Source organism: Microchirus variegatus (genome assembly GCF_963457635.1).
Source record: "Microchirus variegatus genome assembly, chromosome: 13".
Classification (NCBI taxonomy): Eukaryota; Metazoa; Chordata; class Actinopteri; order Pleuronectiformes; family Soleidae; genus Microchirus; species Microchirus variegatus.
This window is the reverse complement of record NC_139814.1, coordinates 14,352,955-14,375,218: the sequence shown is the minus strand read 5'-3', so window position 1 is coordinate 14,375,218 and position 22,264 is coordinate 14,352,955. Positions and strand designations below refer to the sequence as shown.

The window sequence follows — 22,264 nt, the reverse complement described above, 5'->3', positions numbered from 1 at the left end:
CCAGCATAACTTTCCTCCAGTCATTGTGATATAAAGGGTTTTGTCTGAGCCTTAAGGGTTTTTTCCTCTCCCTCACTGTCAGAGTAAACAGCAGCAGAAGAACTAAAATCAGGCCCTGCAGTATTTCTAAACATTAGTTGTTCTAACAACTTGAGGAAGAGTTTACTTTTTCTAATCACAACGTCGTTTATATTCACATGAACTAAGCACTGATAATTCCGTGCATGTATTAAAAGCGTCCTGAGGGGAAAGTGATCCTGTCATTTACAAGAATAAAGCAAAAAACTATTTTTCAATAATCTTTTATACCACGACTGTGTCCCATGGGGTTTTTGCCTCTTTGTTCTCTGCTGTTTATAATCTCAAGGCCTTTTTTAATTAATCTCAATTATCCTCGTGATGCTCCTGAAGCTTTGGTATAATAGAACTATATTTGTTGACTTTAGTCTATTTTAAAACTTATGAAAATCAAAACACAAACAGAATTCATAAATTAATAATGATGATCAAACAAAGGTCTTATTTTAATTTCAGATTACAAAATAAGTATGTAGCCTATTTATAAGTTCAAATGGGCACTAAGCTTTTACAATGGCCTTGGACCAAACATGGCCGACAAGCATATTTGTGTTTTTGTTATTTTCATAGCATCACAGCATTAGCACTGTTTATCACTGCATATTATTGTATTGTAATGTAAAAGTATGTGTCTGAATACAGAAAACAGTGGCTTATAAAACCTAAATGTTTTCATAAATTCAATTATGTGGCAATAATTATTCAATAAGAGTATGCATCACATTTCACATTATGTTTTTTAATTATGACATAAATGTGAAAATGGACCCACAACAAACACAACAACTTAAATGACACAATACACTCAAATGCATTATTTTTAATGTACTTTTTATATTTGTCCTCTCCTGCTCATTACTGGCTGCAGGAAATGTCTGCCCTAGCTAAATGTCTTGATTTTATAATGTAATAGTCCTGATCTGGCGCATTTTTGAAGCTATGCTGTGGTTTCATCAGTTTGTTTTATTTTTATTATAACCTTTAACCCCTTCATAATAAAAGTCCCATCAGTCACGAAAGCATCCTGGTTCCAGGACTGTTGATGTTACACTGAGCTTGTTGTTTACCTCATTTCACTTTTCTGACTACACTACACACTCTTCGTCTCCTCGTTCATTCACAAAATGAAATGTTGTTTTTCCGGTTTCTTCCTTCAAAATAAAAGCTAACTGCAGCGCGTCGGCGGCTAGCTTAACATGTGTCGACATTAGTGGAAAAAGTAAGCGTCAATAAACATCCAAAAACTGATGCTTTACACATAAATATATGATGCTAAACAATTCTTGCATCAACACTACAGCTGGTAAACTACGCACAGTCTTTTATTTTGATTGCGGGATTGTAAACTCCGCCACTTCCTGGTACTCTGGCGAGTCGACTTGACACGTATCCATGGCAACCATGTAGCCACAGCAGGTCCGGTCAACTCTCACCGCATCCCGTTACTTTTTTTTTATCCTGGACACAAAGAGCCGAGAATATGAAAGCAGCAGCAACAACAACAACAACAACAATAACAACAACAACAACAGAGGAGGAATAAAAGTGTAGTAGACAGGTGAGCGTGTTTGTTTGTGGAGGAGGAATGACGCCCTCACAGAGAACACGTCACGCAGGATGCAATAAATGGAGAATGGCAGGTGAGTTAATGCCGGATGGAAAGGATCAAATAATGGGAAAAAAGATGACTTTATTATTAATATATTATCAGATGATTTTATTATTACTAAATCATTATATTACGTTGTTTCTGTATTGTCAGAGTACTTTATTCCTATTAAATCCTGAGATTACTACATTATATTATTATCATTACTATATTGACAGATTAGAGTTGTAAACATAATTAGCAACATAATTATCACCTAATCACACACACTGTCTATGAGCTATGGGTAATTACAGCCTCACAGACACACAGTCATCAACGCATTAGTGAATGCATTATTTTACACCATAAATGTACATAAATGCAAAGTTTCAACACTCTACAATCTGACTTTGGCATCATGGTCGCTGCATCATTTTTTGAGATATTCACAGAAATGTCACAAATGTCATGAAAAAGGGTGAAATAAAGTCCTGTGTCCGTCCACTAATGAACACAAATGTAATTGTTCTTTCATGGGTCATGGGCCCTAAACCCTGCACCAACAAAACCTCCTCTTCAGTGGTATAATTATGGGCCAGATTAATTATCTTTCAAGTAGTTAAATACAGTACAAGAAAAGGCCCTTTAAAGACGTAAAGACAGCCAAAATGTCCTCACTCTTATGGTTCATATACGATTTGGGGTCCTCACAAAGCGACAGATACAAGAACACACACCTGCACCCCAAAGTAAAGGCAGATTCAGTCTCTGGTGATTGGCCACAGCTGGCTTTTTATGAGCTGTTTAAGCTAAAGGACGTGAGGGGTTTTCTGTGTCCACTCTTATTGTGTGTGTGTGTGTGTGTGTTTCCCACTCTCAGAGGGTCAGTGGTGTCTTGTTAAAAGAGGGGCCCTGGTCAGTGTTGGAGGTTTAGGCTCTTGTGTTTTTGTCCGTTGTCCTGTGTCTGGAAATAAACCCTAAACACAAAGTCACTGAATAGAGAGATAACATCTATTTCCCTCGGTGCCAGAAAGTGAAACGTCAAAGATGCTCGGTGTCTCTCATGTTTCATTAGTCGTGCAGATTCAGCTAAGCCCTAACCAGGTCAAGCAACCTTTTGTTAATGTGTGTGTGTGTGTGTGTGATTGACTTAAGGAAACCTAAATAATTCAGGCAGTGGGGCGAGGTGCTTGAGGAATCTCAAATGGCCCTTGCACTCCATGTGATGGAAAACACTCAAATCTGATCAGCCGGATTTGTTTTCACTCACGTACGCGTGCACACACTCGCACAAAATGAGGAACTGGTGTTGTGTTACTTATGAGTTTTACTTTGTGTACAGGTCAACATGAAACCCACCAATGGACAGTGACAGCATCAGCATCACTTTCAATTGTCCGTCCTTGACTTTCTTGTCTTTGTCCTTCCATCCCTGTCCTCCTCTCTGGCTGCTTCAGCTCCTCCTAACATCCCCCTGTTGAAGTGTCCCGGTGGGATTCCCCAACCGTGGCCCATTCACCCCCGTCCCACAAGACAGAACCACAGGTCCCACTTCCTGCCGCCTCCTCCACCTCCCTCTCACCTGCCTTTTTTCCACACTCGCCACGCAGAGGAGAGCGCTGAGCGACCCCATCTAGTCACCATCGTCCGCCCCAGTGGTCAGACTTCACTGCGAAAGGTGACTAAATTATTATATATCTTTTGCCAAGAGTAATAATGCAGTTATATTAACCCCCTTGAGCACAGAACTATAGGCTATAGAAATGTGCAATACACTACCGTTCAAAAGTTTGGGGTCACTTAGAAATATCCTTATTTTTTAACCCTTTATGGCACTACTCATCCATTTGGACGACCACACTTTAAGTCACTATATCTCATTGAAAAATGCATCAAAGCTGAACTCACTAACACTTAATGTGACTTGGTCTGAATGTTGTACTTTTGCAAACCAGGTTTATTATGAACAGACGTCTCAACCGTTTGGTAGAGGCCTGTATCTGAAATACTGTAGGGTCTAATTTCACATTATTGTTATCATAAGTAAATAAAATACTAAAAAATGCTTTTGCTTTTTTCTTTGTGCGCACGTTAAGGGGTTAAGGAAAATGACTTTTTTTCAATGAATATAGCATATAATATAGCATTAAAGGTGCCATATATAAGAATGTGGCCAAAGACGGTTACTACATTTAAATTCAAAATACTGAGGTCTTTTAGGTTTCTTTTTCTGATGTAACTGGCAACCCGTGTTTGCTCGACAGCTGAGACTCTACTAACTGCAATGATTGGTAGACGGCGGTAGGTGGCGCCACATGCTAAAACATGATTTCAAAACATAAACATGATTTGCAGTCTGCAAAATATTTTTTTTAATGCAAATATTTTGGCTGTACTGTTGTTGTTGGTGAGTTCAGTTTGTTATATGAACATTATTCCTGAGTCTCTGTGACATATTAGGAGGATTTTATTACTTTAGATTTATTGCATAATGCACCTTTAAATTAATCAGACACTATACACTATCACTATCACTACACTACACTACACTACACTATCAGACTATTCTAGCTGCAAACGTCTGGTTTTTAATGGAATATGTACATAGGTGTATAGAGGCCCATTTCCAGCAACCATCTCTCCAGTGTTCTAATGGTACATTGCGTTTGCTAATCGCGTTAGAAGACTATTGGATGATTAGAAAACCCTTGTGCAATGATGTTACTACAGCTGAAAACAGTTTTACTGGTTCTTTGAAACAAGGGCAAAATTATTATTTGGAATAAAAATCATTATTTCTAATCTTGTCAATGTCTTGACTATATTTTCTTTTCATTTTGCAACTCTTTTGATGAATAAAAGTGTGCCTTTAATGGAAAACGCAAAAAAAATTGTATAGGTGACCCCAAACTTTTGAACGGTAGTGTATATAGTGTCTTATATTTTAATTTTCTGCACAACTTGGAGGCAATCTGATGAAAAAATACAATACATTTTCACCAACTTTATGGGCACACCTGAGCAAAAACTACTCACAATGTTTAAGATGGAAATATGTCACAGTTCAGAGTTCGCATGGCTCATTTATATGAACAAAGATGAAATACAAACGGTCTGATTTTGTGACTCAACTGCACATAAGATGAGGGTGAAGTATGTGATCCCCATTCCCAGGATGTCCATATAAGGAGTTATGTAGTATTGCCACAGCGATTTACCAAGTGTGCACATTGCGGCACTGATCTGTGCCATGTGAGCACTAAGGGTTAAACATTTAATTAGTTAAGTTAATTTTCTAATATTCTACCCGATGCAAAACATGTATTTTTGTAAATATGTATTTGGGTCCAGATACTTTCAAGTATTCAAGCAAATACTTATTTTCTCATGAAGTGATGCAACAGTCAAATAAATTCTGCCACTAGGAGTCTAGTTTGATGATGTCAGGCATTTGCACTTCAGTGATTAGTTAAAAGTGCACACAATAAAATGCAAAAACAAAAAACTTTTTTGCCTGAAGACTGCAGAAATGTTACATATCATATCTTTAAAAGTTGAGGTGTTTAGTAGTTCTTATAAAAAACCTCTTCAGAGATCAATAAGTTACACTTTATAACTCTTTTTAGGAAATTGTATCAAATGATCAATTGCTGTGATGGCAGTTTTCACTTCTGTTTTCCCCCCCCCAAGGTGACTGTGTTGTTGAACCGCAGAGGTGTGGTCTCCTTTGAGCAACTGCTCCTGGATATCTCTGAGGCTTTGGGGTTTCCTCGCTGGCACAGATCTCGCGTCACGCGCCTTTACACAACCCGCGCACGAGAGGTGAGGCTCCACAAACGGTCACATTACGTAACGGCAGAGACAGAACTGAAGTGGAACCCAGGTGCAAACACTGAGCGTGTAGCCAAGTTGAGCAGGAAACAACAATTAGACATAATGTTTGCAATTCAGAGCACAAAGAAAAGCTAGATGTAGACCGACTGGTGGTTGCTGGATCTACGATCTGGCAGAGTGTGGAGGGGAGAGCCAGGTATTTGTAGCCTGTGCTTGATTGATGTCAGCTGGTGACCTGGCTCCTGCACAGCTGACTCCACTCCTGCAATCACACAGAGGGTAGAGGAGAGAGGCCCTGACACATTCACCTGCATCTCAGGACAAAGACGCACTGATGAAGCCCATGTAACTTCTCTCTGTAACGTCTAGTTCTTTCCAACACCTCTCTATCTGACAGGGCCTTGAGGTGACGAAATAACACAGGATTCAGCTCAAGGCCCTTTTCATTAAAGCTCACATAAAGTGGTCCTGTTGCACATATATGTTAGTTATGGAGGTCTACTTACACACATTAACTTGTTTTTATGGTCAAAAACCTCCTAGTTGCTGTGAATGAGCCAACAGAAATCTCTCCTTACTGACGCTCTCCTCAGCCGCGATATTTCAGACTGAAATCTCACACCCAGAAGACAGACTGTGTTGTGATTGGCCAACCAGCGTAGAGCCTTCCCAACTGTCTTGTGATTGGAATACCTGGAAGTGACATATTCAGCACACCCGCTCTCAGAAGCGCAGCTCCCCCCTCTGGAACGGTGGATGCACTGCTACTCATTATTAAAACATTGTTTTAACAAAGTTTAAAAATAGCTTCTTCACGACTCCCCACCACAGTCCCTTTTATGACTTTGACCCGGAGTCAGACCCAGAGTCAGAAGACACTGTCGCTCGTGAAACACCTCCACAACGGATGTTATTCTTCTTCTGCGGTTCAATGTACGCAACTGGATGTGCCCGGACTAGTGCCCGGAGCAGGACAATCTGCTGTTCAGGAGAACCGGTGTTTACGTAACCGGACCAGGTTTTTTCAGAGATCTCGCTGAGCCCGAGATTACAATAAAACACAGCGTTATCAGCAGTGGCTGAACTGTTTGTTTTGAACCTTCAGGGCTTCTTAAACAAGGTAATGACGCAGATACACTAAAAAACAGCGTTAATTGGAACTTCCGGTCTAGGTCCGCTTTAAGTGTTAATGTTTGTTGTGCACTCTTTCCCCACAGTAACTCAAAGTACCTGCAGGCCCCTGAAGGTTTCATCCCCCCCATGGCATTGTCCTGCTTTTTTCTTTTCCAGTCAGTAATCCACTCACAAGGTCAATAAATGCAGTTGATACTCATCTGTTGACTGGGACAAATAAAGTACAAGTACAACACAGGACAATAAAATGAAGCGATATGTGAACACTGAAGATTTAGAAGTGTGATTTCGTACAATGATACCGCGAAAGGTCTTAAATGCTGTTTCTCAGAATCAAATTATTTGGAGGCTGCTGCTAAGGTCATTCTCTCCTTGGGGGTCTATTTGAACACTCAACGATGAGAAGAAAGTCCTGCAGTACGATAAATGTCACATATTCTATACAATCTTTGGCCTTCCAGCTCGACGTATACATAAATCATACCAGGAGATGAAATTTTGCTGTTGACATGTTGTTATTCTTTTTTATTTTCATAGGTGAAAGGTGTGTGTGACTTCTTCCGAGGTGAGGTGGCTTTCCTGGCTCTGGGTAAGGCTCGTCCAGAGCTGAGCAGTGTGCAGGAGGCTCTGGAAGAGCTCTTTCCAGATCATTCCCATTTCCGGGCCGACGCACTTCGGGCTTGGGAGAAAAGACTTACCTCCACGCCGGACAAAGCCGCGAAGGCCGACAGTGGATACAGCGAAGGGGCAGAGAGCATCGACACTAACCAAGAGATAAATAAGGGAACAGCTAAACACGGTGGTACACACACACCTCACCATAAAGAGACACACAAGCCTGAAAATGATGACGCAGATGTTCAGAGGTCACATAAGAAGAGCTCTGGTAGGAAACCAGCTCAACCTCCAAACCACCTGCAGAGACTGAATATGAGGGGTGGGATTAGAGAGCGACAGCCTTCCGTCGTCGGTTCATTTAAATCCGAAGAGGGTCCTAAAGAAGCAGAAATACCATCTCCTACGATGTGTGAAAACTGCTTAGCAATAAGAGCCAAACACCAGGGTCTAGAATGGATCAATGCCCTGTCAGGGAGGGCCCCACTTCCTCCTGTGTCAAGAAAGCACAGGGGTGGATCTCATCAAGAACAAGAGGTCCCTCTCAGCATTTCACCTCCTCAACCTGTCAGCATGAAGGAGGAGAAGAGTCTTACACACTTACAACTTTCAAAACCACTCCCACATGTAGGTCCAGCACAGAAAGACAAAACGCAGACAGCGACGACGACGACCTTTGACCTTCCCACAGATGGCAGCGATGTCACCCAGTCAGATATTGAGCATTGCTATGAAATAGGGCGAGTGGTTGGAGACGGGAACTTCGCAGTGGTGCGAGAGTGCCGCCGCCGTCACGACGGACAAACGCTTGCCATGAAGATAGTCGAACGCTCCAAGCTGGTTGGTCGAGAGCACATGATGCAGAACGAGCTGAGCCTCCTGGGCAGCCTGTGTCACCGTCACATCGTGCGCCTTTTCTCGCACCACCACACGCACACTCACTCGTACCTGGTGATGGAGCTGGTGAGCGGAGGCGATCTGTTTGAGGCCATCAGTGAGAGAGGGAAGTTTTCAGAGGCAGAGGCAGGACTGATGGTGTCCGACATGAGTGACGCTCTACATTACATCCACAGCAAGAGTATCGTTCACCGAGACCTCAAACCAGAAAACCTACTGGTGGGTATCGCTGTCAGTGAAAGTGGGTGGAGTGTGCAAGTGATACAATAACACCAATGAAATTTGAAAAGCTTGTAAAGGTACAATATACAATATGTTTGCGTCAAATAAACATGCATCTAATGATAGAAAGGTAACAGTCATATAACTTAAATTAACCCTCAAAATGTAGTGAGCTCTGATGCGGGCTTAAAACGAAGTGGAAGATGACATTACCCATGATGCTTTGCGAATTCAGCGAGCCGGCTGATTTTTTTCAACAAAGATGGCGGCCAACATGAACAATTTCGTTGTAATTTATTTCCACAAATAAGCATGTTACAATATTGAAATGTGTTGGAATATGTTGGTTTGATATACATCCAAAGGACTGTTTAGCTTTCAACACTAATGTCAGAAAATAACAATTGACGATTTATGAAAGCAGCTAGCTAACTAGCTAACTAGCTAGTTAGGTTTAGGGCACTCAAAACAAAGTGGAAATTTTAAGAAAGAGAAATGGGACGGGGCCTAAATGTAAACATCAAGATATCTATGAGTCCGAGCAGATAATGCTAGTTCTGAGCCACTCAGGAGTCCTTTTTGCGGCTCATATGAGCTCTACATCGCCAAAATGCCAGACCAATATTAGCCCTAGCTTTATCAATCTTCTTGTCTGAGGCCAAGTATTTGGTTTTTTTTGGAAGTAAATGCAGAGATTCTTCTTCACCTGGATGCTTTTAACATATTTCATGGTGTCTGTTGCTTTGTTCAAGTGGAATCTGTGTATTCGTAATCATGTCATACATAGCGTATACAGGTTGTCCTGAAAACTTTAGCGTTAACAGGCGTGTAATATGGGAGAGAATGTTTAAAAGGAGTCGTCCCAGGAACACGGTAATCAACTTGAGATTAATTTGACGTCACACTCTGCTCAAGATGTAGTACTTACATAGTACTATACATTTATCAGTTTCCTGATATCTTGTGATGCAGAATGTTGCATATTGCACCTTTAATCTGCATATGCTTTACTGTCTTCCAGTATCTGTTTTTACATTATCACCAGGGGAGCCAAATAACAACATCTACAATTCCTAACCTAGTAGTTTTAATATTGTACAAAGTGGTTGGTTACTAATTCATTTCTTTGGCTAATATTAGTGTTGAGACTTAGTAAATGAAGCTGTCTGAACTGAATTTTCTTGCCTCTTTACTGGATTTCTGTTTGTATCTTGTGTCTGTGGTTCTCTCTTAGATAGAGCGAATGGCAGGAGACGTCTGCAGGCTGAAGCTGGGAGACTTTGGTCTTGCCATGGTTGTAACTGAACCGGTTTTTACCATTTGTGGGACACCGACATATGTTGCCCCGGAGATTCTCTGTGAAACAGGTTGGAGCTGTTTTATGCAGAATCAAACAGCTTGCTGTCTTGGCTTTTTTTTGGGGTGTTTGGTTGTTTTAGGCATCCTTTCCAAAATTATTTTCACCTGAAGTACGTCTATGTTTTTAATCCAACAGGTTATGGTGTAGCAGTGGATGTATGGGCTCTGGGTGTCATTCTCTACATACTGCTGTGTGGCTTCCCCCCTTATCGCAGTCGGGAGCGGGATCAGGAGGAGTTGTTCCAGTTAATAAAACAGGGGCAGCTCCACTTTCTTCCCCCCTACTGGGATCCCATCTCAGAGGGTGAGAGGCACAGAAACATAGTGCATGCTGGTATAAATGCCTATACATTCACACACAAATGCACCATAAATTTCTGTATGCTTTTTTGTGTGTATTTTTGTTATCCTGTAGAAGCCAGAGGCCTTGTAAGAGGTCTGCTTCACCCAGATCCCACAGTGAGGCTGACGGCGGAGCAGACCATGCAGCATCCCTGGGTGAAGGCTATGGTTTCACTTTGCAAGCAGGGGGCGTTCACGGGCAGAACTCAGAGGAACACTGCAGACACCGGAGAGGAAAGTGAAAGAGACAGAGGAGCAGCGAAGTCAAACACAGCAGAAACAATGACAGACAAAAGACCAAGACACATCGGCAGCGAGAGAGAAAGAACGCACAAAGAGCTCAGCAGAGGCGATGAGGGATTAAATGAGATAATCAAAGGCAGATGGAAAGACGAGCACAAACCACATCAACAAAAAAGAGTCGCAGGTGCAGTGTCAGAGGACACGCCCAGGCAACAGAAACCAGACTGCACCTCACCAGACTCTGGCTCACCCAGCAGAGAGCCCAGCAGAGGAGAAATACAGGATCCAGGAAGCAAACTGTCGCACACAGGCTGTAAAATAGGCAACACAAACACAGATTGTGAAACAGGCGGTGCATTTTAGTGCCCCTGTGGCCAAAGATGAACTCCCATCCCAGATTGACACAGTCAAAACGAAATAGCCACCAGCAGTCAGTCACCACATTCAACCAATACAGCAAAAGACACCACAGCAGGTCCCCTCGACACAACACCATCCATACTTTAACCTGAAATCTTCTTTAACTCACTCTGCACCATGACGAGCCAAATCTTAACCCCCACTGTGGACCCCACGGTTAACTGTGTGATTGGATCAAGGTCATCGCTTTCATTGATTCAGACCACTGCTTTCTCGGTCCTTGAATGATTGACAATGAGCTCTCGAGGAATTGACTAGCATCTGATTCACTGGATTAGATAAACCTCATAAATGTGTGTGATCCATTTATTCTGTAGTCATAAACTGTCATGATATGTTGTGTCCATCCAGGACTGCAAGAGGAGGGTGGGGATGATAGAAACATAAGCTGGAGTGAATAGAAACACATTTTTTTAGTTTATTTTTTTATTGCAAGACACTGTATGTTTTTGTTTTGGTAGAACATATAGCCCTCCCAGTCACCCATGTTTATCTTTAAGGATATATAATATGTGATCATGTCTGCCATTTCTACGCATTGCTATTTCCACTAGTATGTAACTGATCCGTCCTCCTTCACACAGCTGAAAGTTCATTCCTAGAAGTCTGCCTTAGGATCATTTGCCTGGCAACATTAGTTTACTAGACATTACTAAACTAAAAATATCTCTATGTAGAACTTGTTCCTGTGTATTAATGAAAAGGTTTGAGATATTTACCATGTTTGTTGTTGCATACTATCTTTGTTTCGGAGTGCTTACTACACATATACAAGCCAATGTTTTCTTGAACTGTAGAACTGTGAGTAAATTTGAATCATTTGGTGAGAATTTAAGGATCCATTGGTTAATAATGGGAATACTTGACCACACTGACTCTCTGTCTGTGGTAGCTCAGGGTGATATACTGTAGCTTCTGTAGCTTCATTGGCATTCCTCACACACCAAACAAGGCATATGTGTCTGTCCAATGGGAGTGGTTAGTCCTGTTCCTCCCAGATAGCAAACAGCTGAAACTCTGACGTCCTGCTCCACCTACTTACAATCGCATAACCCCCCATCCTGTAAACACAGGCGCCCGTCCCAGCCCTCAAGGCTGTCAACCCTCAAATCTGGGCCACTGACGAGATGAAAGTATCAGAGGACAAGGGCACTTAGGACATCCTTTGATTACTTTGACGTTATTTTCTTATTATGTGTAGATTCTCCAAAGGCCTGACCTGTTCTTTAATGAAGGTTTCCACTCATGACCATACACACACTCCTTTGCTCTTTTCTTTTATTTGGACAATGTATTAAAGTATGGGACAATATGCATTTGTTACTACACAATCGTATCATGATTCTTGGGTGCCGATGCAATTCGTATTGCGGTTCTACAAGTATTGTGATTCAATAGTGTTGATAGTTTAAATGTTATTTTCCTCCTTAAAGCAAAAATAAATAATAGTACATTAATTGAGACTATAAACCATGCCATTTTGTAAAATCAATGCACAAAGTATACATAACATGCCCTGTCTGCATAATTTATACAAGTCTAAATTAAAGCTAATCACTTTGGATGGATTATTTAGTTGTTTGGGCAGCTGTTCTTGTTAGGCCACTGCATTGACTTCCATTAATTTTGAGGGACTTTACAACCAGTTGAACCACTTACAGGGTGATTTAAGTCATTAAATGCTGATAAAAGTTGTGGTGACAACGTCACTAAGGTGTTATAACGTGCTTGTGATAAAACTCCGCACGCGTGACGTAGCCTACGTGGGGGATGCGTCCTTACAGTCGATTGGTCGCATACCGTGTTTTGGTCACCTTTCAAGTCCAGTGTTGTGCATTGACCGCAGGTGCCCACTGCGCATGCGCACTTTAAAACTCTTTAAATACCCCAAGTCATCAGCCACAACAAAACATTCCGCTGTCAGCTAAGTAACGGCTACTGCTGGCACACAGGTACACGCCAAACTACTTACTTTAAACGCGAAAACTATCTTTTTAGTCGCGTTTGACGAACCGACAGAGTGATAACGAATCTGACCCGGAGTCGTCGTAAAGGCTGTGCGGGGTGAAGTCGGGGCAGACGGACAGGTCGAGAAAAAAAAACCTAAAAAAAAAAACCTAAAAAAAAAAACAAAGATGGCTGTGTAACCAGAGAGACGAGTTCCAACCGAACTGTCTCCAGCCGTGGATTCAGTCACCGACAGGTCCCGTGAGTTCCGTGGACAGTCCGTCGGTACCGAAGCAGAGGGGTTAGACGAGCAGTCGAGCCGGGCCTAGGCTGCTCACAGCTGTAATCTGCTGTCACTGCGAATAACGGCGTCGGGAGCGAAACGACAGCTGAGGGACGCCCGAGTTGTTTTTGTTCTGCCTGGGCGCAGGGAGAGACACTCACACAGAGGACTGCTGTGTTTGTGCTAGCACACAGTCTGCTGGCCTCGCTGTAAGTCAACTAAACTAGTCAATAAATAATTCAGTCGTTATTACAGTTTATTACACAGTCATTCGCTTGTGATAGCTTCAAGTTGATAGTAATAGTTTCAACTTAGCCCGCATTCCTGTGTGTGACAGCCTACTGCCGTAGCGTTAGCCTGGCTAACGCTAGCTAGCTGTCAGCTGACCGTTAGCTTGACAGGTTGCAAGCTAGTCCTGAGCTAACGTGCTAATATTTTGGGCTCAGCGTGGCCAGTGCCAGCTACATCCCAGACATTTCTGGATATTTCTTCGCCATGTCCTCGCTGGAAGAGAGAGACGTGGGCGTTGCGGCCGCCCCTGGCTCCTCCTCGGGAGGCATGGGGGTCGGGGCCGTGGGGGCAGCGGTGGAGTCTGTGGCCGGGGTCGCTGCCATGCAGCAGGAGGAGGTCGGGATACGACGCGAAGGGCCCGAGCCTGATTCAGACGAGCCACCCAAGAAGAGGGTGAAAATACCCGGGGGAGAGTCAGGAAAGCTGGAGGAGAGACTGTACTCAGTCCTGTGCTGCACCGTGTGCCTAGACTTGCCCAAGGCGTCTGTGTACCAGGTAAACGTGGTGTAAATCATAAACCTCCCCTTTTCATACCCCCCCCCCCACACACACACACACCTTTCGTCTAAACAACAGTAAACCAGCTGGACCTCTTACTACAAGACTGCCATGTGTTCCAACCCCCAACCCCCAGGGTCAACTTGTTGAATGTATTCCTTTTATTTTTAGTGATACTAGATCCAACACAGGCCCAAGTGCCTACTGCTTACTGAGCCAAGCTGGGACCAGACACACCTGGGTGTGGTCTGGTGGTCAGCTGTGCAGTCTCAAATTCATAACATTATACTGTCAACTAAAGACATCACCCAGAGAGCACAAAACCCCTTCCACAGTGTCAGTACACTCCCCTATTATACAAAGTAAACAATAGTCTTAAAATAAGAATTTATTCCTTTGGACATAACCTACATCCCCAGAAAATTTGATTGAAATCCGCACTTTGCTTTTTGAGTTATGCTGCTAAATATCCTCAAATGACCCTCAGCAAAAGACACATTCTCAGCCCCCATTTAGTAAAATACAAACATCCAGGTCTGAACAATAACTAAATGTTAAGAGTATATTTCCACCGACCCTTCAAACCACTCCAGTATTTTCCATTATTACCTGAAATGCCTTTTTCAATGTCACATGTGTAATTTATGATTACTATACAGCACATACATTTTAAACAAGTATGTAACATTTATACATAATAATAAACTAGCAATATACCTTCCATTAGCAAGATTATGCTGTATTCATGAACAATAACATACATTGTTACAAATGTACAAATACAAATATTTATAAATTATACAAATACAAATTACATTGTACAAGGCATTATTCATAGAACAACGCACACAGAACTGCAACTTTTCCCTATATACTCTGTTTATAGTAGTAAGTATGTAGTACATAAGTTGTAATCTTTTATATTTCTAAAAGTTTTTACAGTTGTCTTTGTTGTTGCTCACATTTTTAGTGACTTAAGCAAGTTTGGTAAAACTTAAATTATGTGAAAATAGACATAGCCGTAGCCAAACGTGCCCTTTGGCATTTTCAACAAACGTGAAACAATGTTTCTCTTGACCTAAAGATCAAATTTTATTCCTCCTAAGAAATTAAGTCGGTTTTTGACTAGAAATAATTTGTCTTATTCCAGATAAACTAGTCATGGTACCCTGCCTCTTTCCATTAAAACTATGTTTTTTTTCCTTTAAATCACACATTACATTGACCCTGTTAATCTTTTCTCCACCACAGTGTACCAATGGACATCTGATGTGTGCAGGCTGTTTCATTCACCTCCTTGCCGACTCTCGTCTCAAGGAGGAACAGGCGACATGTCCCAACTGCAGGTGTGCACAGAGGAATTTAGCGAATCGACTCAGACTAAAACAGAAGTTAATGTCTTAGGGGAAATCTGTTGATCGCTGTGTATGGATAGCGTACATCTTTATTATTCAATTATTGGTTATATTCAAATTCAAGTGTAATGCTTTATGAAATGAAAAGTGTGTTAAGACTGTCACACATTTTGTCACATGGGAAAACATTAATTCACATTATTTTCTTCACTTTAGAGTACTTTTTTCTGCTTCTGCTATGTTAAGTTTTCTGTCTTGATTAGACTTGAAACGATCTTGCAAAGTGATGTGTAGTGTAGTGTAATTTTAACAAATACAACATCAGGTGACATGATATGACAAATTATGTTCCTACATTATTTTACAAAATCAATTCTGCGTCACTAATGTTTGGGCCCAGGGAAAAAATGTACATGAAAATGAATTTGTTCTGCTGAATTTTACTGTATACTTTGACTCCCTCTTTGCACAACAGCCATTTTGACACGTCACAGTAGGAAAGTCATAGGTGTAAGTTATCAGTTAATCATTGCTGAGTTCCATGTAGCTTCCCCAGTTTCAGGGTGCATTCTGGTTCACTGTAACACTGTCCTAACATGAATTAAACAGAACCACTGTAAATTTGATCGGTAACATCCATGCTTTTCCTGCTGCAACACGTCAAAATGGCTGCCGTGCAAAGGGTTCATTACCACCAGCAATTTTTCCGCTGACCAGACAGCTGCTCATGGTTGTGCGTTGTTCACAAACTCACATGAACAAACTGAACATGCTATGAATGTAACACACACAGTGCCGTGTCATGACTGGGATATGACTTTGTGGGTTTCTCTTGTTTGTGTAGGTGTGAGATCAGCAAGAACCTGTGTTGCAGGAATCTTGCTGTAGAGAAAGCTGTCAGTGAGCTACCGACAGAATGTACCTTCTGCCTAAAACAGTTCCCCCGCTCCAGCTTAGAGAGACACCAAAAAGAAGAGTGTCAAGACAGGTATAGCACACACACACACACACACACACACACACAAAACCAGTATCACTTTTTCATACTGGAAATGTAAACTTAAAAATGTGTGCACACAAGTTACTCATGTAATTACACAAATGAAAGTGAATGAATGAAGTATGACTCGTGTGTGTACTTATGTGTGAGTGTGCGTGCATGCACGCTCAGATTAGCACACTCGCCTGTCCCATGGGATTAATTTGGTGAAGCTGGATGAGCGTGTGATGTGGAACCTCTGAGAAGGAAAAAAAAAAGAGTGCTGATGTGATTACGGACTGTGTGTTTGCTGTCTGTGACGCTCGGGCCGTTTGAATTCGCATGCAGGAAATCCTATGGGGTTGTTGCTATAGCAACAGGTGACCCTGCTTAAGTCAGAGGAACTGCTGGTGTTGCCATGACAACAGTTACCAGGTGTTTTTTTTGTCAGGTCAGACAGAAAAACTTGCTGGACTCTCTTGATACCTACGGTCATGTGTGTCATATTAATGTTTTCAACCATCGCACCATCAAACTCAACATTTATTAAAATAGAATAGAATAAAATATTAAAGTTGTCTGTGTGAAACACATCCAGCAGGCAGAAAACAATCAATAGATAAAAATGACAACTTCACAATGATTGTCATGTGAAAACAGTCAGCATGGGTTCAGTTACCCTCTCAACATTGAAGTTAATATAGTTCTATAGAAAATGTATAATAAAGTAACAGCCATTCTTTGAAAAACACCCCTATCTACCTCTTCCACTTCTCTAAGCGAACACTTATTATTATTACACTGTTAATTAGCCTCAGTTCACAACATAGATTAATTAGCACCTTTGATATTTTTAGTCCCTTCCACCCACAGCAGGAAAGTGGCATGTTTTCTCCACAATTTATCTATGAATGCACTAATGTACAGTATATGATTCCATGTCCTCTCTTTTCCTCCAGTTTGTCTTGTAACTTCTATTTCCTCATGTTTCCAGGGTGACACAGTGCAAGTACAAGAGGATCGGCTGCCCTTGGCAAGGTCCATTTCATGAGCTGCCAGCACATGAGGAAGAGTGCTCCCATCCCACTAAGACTGGTACAGAGCTGATGGGAATCCTGGGAGAGATGGACCAGAGCCACCGCCGAGACATGCAGCTCTACAACACTATCTTTAGTCTGCTCTGCTACGAAAAGATTGGCTTCACAGGTATTTGCAACACAACACGGAGACGTAGAAAAATGGCGGCAGCTATATAATTTACTTGGTGACTCCCACGCATGACACTCCTCACTGTCTCAAATCTGTCTCCGCTTATGTGTCCATACAGAGGTGCAGTTCAGGCCATACCGTACTGATGACTTCATCACCCGCCTCTACTATGAAACACCACGATTCACTGTCCTCAACCAGACATGGGTGCTGAAGGCCCGCGTTAATGACTCAGAGCGCAACCCCAACCTCTCCTGCAAGCGCACCCTCTCCTTCCAGCTCATCCTCAAGAGCAAGGTACAAAGGTTTAGTTTGAACACACTGGTGTTTTGGTTTAAAACCTCTCCACGTGATCACTGTCAACCATTCTCAAAACAGTTGAGAATAATGTAAGTCAAGTGAGCTGAGAAACGTTGACACTTCTGGGCTCTGTTTAGTGCCTCACCACTACATTTGTATGGTGACAGGAGGCTTTGATCGATAAGATCACAGCAGAGAGAGAGACAAGTACTCAGATAGGCTTTTTCCAGTACACCTACTCTGCATACAGGACCATTCTCATGCTGCAGCACACAACACTGCTGCAAAGAAACCTTAGCACAGGAAAGAGTCCAAAAGAGTCAGACAGTTTTGCAAGTATCAGTATCAGTAGATAGTTTCTGAGATCACCTCAGGTCACCTCCAATGTATGAAAAGAGAACAGTAAAGAGCTGCGTTCTTAGATTATTTTAATAACCTGCAGATGAAACCCAACAATCATCTGTTTTTCCAGCAATCCTGCCTACTGCAGCTTTAGCACAAGTCAGTGGCCATGTCTGCTGCCCTGGACAGTGCTTATTATTATGTCTATGGAAGATATGAACTGCAATACATAATTTTCCCACTAGAGAGCATCGACAAGTTTAATATTCAGCTGAAATCTTGGTCACAACCAAATAATAACAAAAAAAATACATGAACAAGGAGAAGAGAAGACGATGCCTGTATCAGCTTCTATAAACACTCTGTAAATCAAGAATATAATTCTGAATCCTCCTCCTCGCATACAAAGCCCATCATAGTCTCATTGCATGTTCCCACATTCTGTCACAGAGGAGACTGCAGTATTTTATTCACAGACACACCAGAACATGTTTAGAGGAAATTACAAAAGTTCAGTAGTAACAGTTGTTTTTTTTATTTTCGATGGGTTTCGTGTGTAAGGAGAGTTTATGTCAAACTTTTTACGAACAAGAAAAAAGAAAAGAGTAGAACATAAAGGGTAAGTTTCCGTGTGGATAAAGCCTAAAGCAACAGTCGTCTTCGCTCAGCGTCAAACACTTTCAATTTTTGTCCTGACGGACTGCGCTTGATTCATTTTCTTTGGATTTTTATGCTTTTGTGGGGTTTCTGTTGACTCTTTTTCAAAGCTAACTACAACTCACAAAGTCAGCCTCTCATATTTATCCTGAGGCACATAACCTCACATAAACCCATTCCAATTTATATAAGTCTGTCTACAGGCCACAGAGGCAAGGGAGGCGGTTGCAGGTTTCATTTTTTAAGTGGTGTTATGATCTATACATCCATTAAATACAAAAAGCCTCTTTAAGACCTTCCTCAGTTGTCCTGGACCAGGTGGAAGTTATGCTGCCCACCGAGACAACATAATCAAGTTGATTTGATTTTTGTATTCTGCAGCTGTTTCTAATGAAACCTAATGTTTTCTGTATATGCAGGTGAACTCTGCTCTGGAGTGCTCCTTCCTGCTGCTGAAGGGACCGTACGACGACGTGCGGATCAAGCCCGTCATCCACCATCACTCCTTCAGCAACGACACCAATGAGACCGAGTACGTCCCTCTGCCCATCTCAGATTCAGTGGAGTGCAACAAACTGCTGGCCGCCAAAAACATCAACCTGCGTCTGTTTATCTTCCAAGTTCAAAAATAAAAAAAAGCCAGCGAAGAAGAAGAGGAGGAGGAGGATGAAAAAGGACGAGAAAGAAGAATGATGCTGGACAAGATGGAAGAAGAGAAGATGAAGATAAAAGACACCACTGAACCACTGATACCTCTTAACACCTACACACACGCGCAGGGTACACACACACATGCACACACAATCACACAGGGTACACACGCTTCCACACACACACACACACACACACACACTTATTACACTTACCTCCTTTTCCACGATAGTGAGACCCCCTTGTGGGGGGAGCTGTAAATTGCTATGGAGATGGATGGGCATGGAGGGGGTGAAACCTGTGATCGATGGCACAGGTGTGGGGGTCAGAGTGTGGTGGGAGGGGCTTGTTGAGGTGGTTGGTGTGTAGCTGAGGAGGCCCTGACACACACACACACACAGCCAACGGTCGCATACACACACACCAACCAAAGCAGGATTTGCTGGGTATATTTGTTGCGTGCGTGTGCGTGTGTGTGTGTGTGTGAAGTGGAGTTAATAGACAGACCGTGGAGTTTGGCCCACTCTCAGCCTGCATGTTCAAATGTCCCAAACACATGAGATAATGTGAAAAGGAGCATCTGACTTCACTCAGTTGTTCTCTGGACATGTGAAGGGACGTGAGAGCATGAGCTTGTGTGTGTGTGTGTGTGTGTGTGTGTGTGTCCCCTCCCCCCTCTACACTCCCTTTTCGTCACTTCCTGTTTTGGCGAACACTCTCCTTCTTTGCATCTCAGACTTCATCAGAACAGACGTGAGACGACACAAACCCTTTTTTTTTTCTACCAAATTTCAGCAAGAGGAGAGACGGCCTGGCTGCATGCATATTTTAGTTCTTTTGACTTGTTCGTCCAGCTGTGGTTATATATAACCTTCAACACTAATATTGTTTTTATTTCTCTTAACCCTGACTATTTAAGTATCTATGAACTTTTTTTTTCTTTTAAAATTCTTTTTTTAGCGTGTGAAAGGCTGCCTACGTGAGTTCATATGAGTAGAGTACAGAACTTAAAAGATTATCAACCTCATGGAGCCCCAGGTTCACTCTGTGTCACTTTTTCACTTATTGGCCCGTCATAAGTCAAAAACCTTAATATATAGGATTTATTCTCATATACTGTAAGACAAAAACAAAATCCTCATATTTGTAAAGCTGTAACCAGCAGGTTTCTGGCATTAAAAAGTGACAATATAAAGTGATCAAGTGTTATTCCACAATGAAAGGATATATAAGCTGTTATAATATAGTGTTTAGTTTTCTTTTGCTTTCTTTTTTTGCTCACTGTTGCAGCTCTGGTCAACTGCTTCTTTGTAAATTGATTTCTTGCTAATTTGTGTGGTGATTGCACACGTGTCAATTTTAATGCATATTAATTTAATCCATGTCCATGACTTTAAGTATTTTATAAGTCAGTGTGTGAGGTAGCATTTGTACACCTGGTTTGCTACAGTTACCTTTTTTAATATTAAAAATATTGCAGTACAATACAATTTGATGAGTCAACAGCTTCCAAAATCCAAAATTACAATTAGATTAGATGGGGCATTCTTTGTTTTTTCTTGATGAAACAAAAGTGACACACAGAAAACATGGGGCCAGCTAGTTTGACAGTACCAGAGTCCTGGTTGGATTCAGGGTCTTGCTACAAAATACAATTAAGCTGATGGGAACCAGGGGACAAAGCGGCTGATCCGGTCTTGCATACGAGTCAGCAGCAGCAGCAAAGGCATGAAACCCAAACTGTGAGCACAGAGTCTCAGGGCGATCTGACATCTTTGTGTTCTTGGAGCCCTCCGGAGAGGACTTTTCTGGACTTCACTGAACTTTGTGACGGTGACGGATGAGGCGTGCATGTGTGCATGCGCCAGTGTGTGTGCGGTGGTGGGGGTGGGGAGTTTTACCTTAACACAGTGACATATTAGTGTTAGACTTACTTGAAAAAGAACAAGAAGATGTTACTTAAGTAGATTCTACTGTAAAGCAGATAGATCTCTCTCCTCCTGACCTCTACTTCCTGTATTTCTGTGTTTTAATGCTTTGTCTCTATGCCAGTGGACTCACTCATCTCACTATGGCTGTACATGTGCCTTTTATTAAAGATCATGGAACCTGCACTGCTGCTGCTCAAGTGTGTGTGTGTGTGAGAAAGTAGACAGGACAGGAATAGAGCTGGCTTTGTGAAACTGTTAGTTGGTATAAATTATGCATTCAATATCTCAGTTATGAAACCTAAATTTAATTTTAAAGCCTTGTGTGGATGAAGGATGTGTTGTATTGAATTTGACGGTGAGAGTATGAATCACGTTCAGTACAAAGTGAATTACAAACATTGGAACGAAAACACATCGGCTCATCAGTTAATGCCCACATGGAAAAATATTTATTATTATAGAGGCGTAAAAAGACTCAAATGTTCCGTCAGCTGCTGATCGACTTGACCTTTAACAGAGTGACTGTAGAAAAAGAGCAGAGGTGTAAATAATTAAGGTGATGACTGAATTCCATTTAGCTGCTTCAATGTATTTAAAGGTCCTGGTGTTGTTCACGCTGCCGTCACTGCAGTAGAACAGAGGCCATGGTAACAGCTGAGTCAAAAATACATAAAAATACATTAAGCTGAAGAAAACATTTGATTTCCCCTGCTTGTTTTGGACCAAGCAAATGTGTGTCCTCTATTTCCTGGATTCAATTATGTACAATAATTAATAATAGAGGATGGTTGGTTAATGAAACTGTAATGGAACAGTAACTGTCGCTGTGTTCCTGCACAGAGAAAAGAGATGCTGCAGTTATTCAGCACAAAGATTACATTAGGCGGTGATGATACGATCGGTGTTGATAAATTAACATATAAGATTCTTTCAATAAATGCATATATATTGTTATTGTTTTCACTTTTTAAATATTTGACTTAATTAATTTGTATTCAAATGTACAATACCATGTGGAAAATAGATAATATATCCATATCATTATATATTATTATAATAATAATATTTAAATACATATATAACGTC

The 22,264-nt window shown here is 41.6% G+C and overlaps 2 protein-coding genes across 2 annotated transcripts; both read left to right on the top strand.

The window, feature by feature from the left end:
• Nucleotides 1–1,711: 1,711 nt before the first annotated feature.
• On the top strand, nt 1,712–10,678 carry dclk3 (doublecortin-like kinase 3; the record flags this gene model as incomplete). Its single annotated transcript, XM_083899504.1, has 7 exons — nt 1,712–1,718; nt 3,127–3,347; nt 5,360–5,491; nt 7,175–8,368; nt 9,606–9,738; nt 9,867–10,034; nt 10,146–10,678. 7 exons carry the CDS (start codon nt 1,712–1,714, stop codon nt 10,676–10,678), a joined length of 2,388 nt encoding a protein of 795 aa, XP_083755630.1.
• A 1,981-nt stretch (nt 10,679–12,659) lies between these two features.
• zftraf1 (zinc finger TRAF-type containing 1) lies at nt 12,660–21,464 on the top strand. The gene is made up of 6 exons (XM_083899435.1): nt 12,660–13,751; nt 15,006–15,100; nt 15,954–16,097; nt 17,083–17,294; nt 17,416–17,594; nt 19,016–21,464. The coding sequence occupies exons 1-6, from the start codon at nt 13,461–13,463 to the stop codon at nt 19,226–19,228; spliced, it is 1,134 nt and encodes a 377-aa protein (XP_083755561.1). The 5' UTR covers nt 12,660–13,460; the 3' UTR covers nt 19,229–21,464.
• Nucleotides 21,465–22,264: the final 800 nt, after the last annotated feature.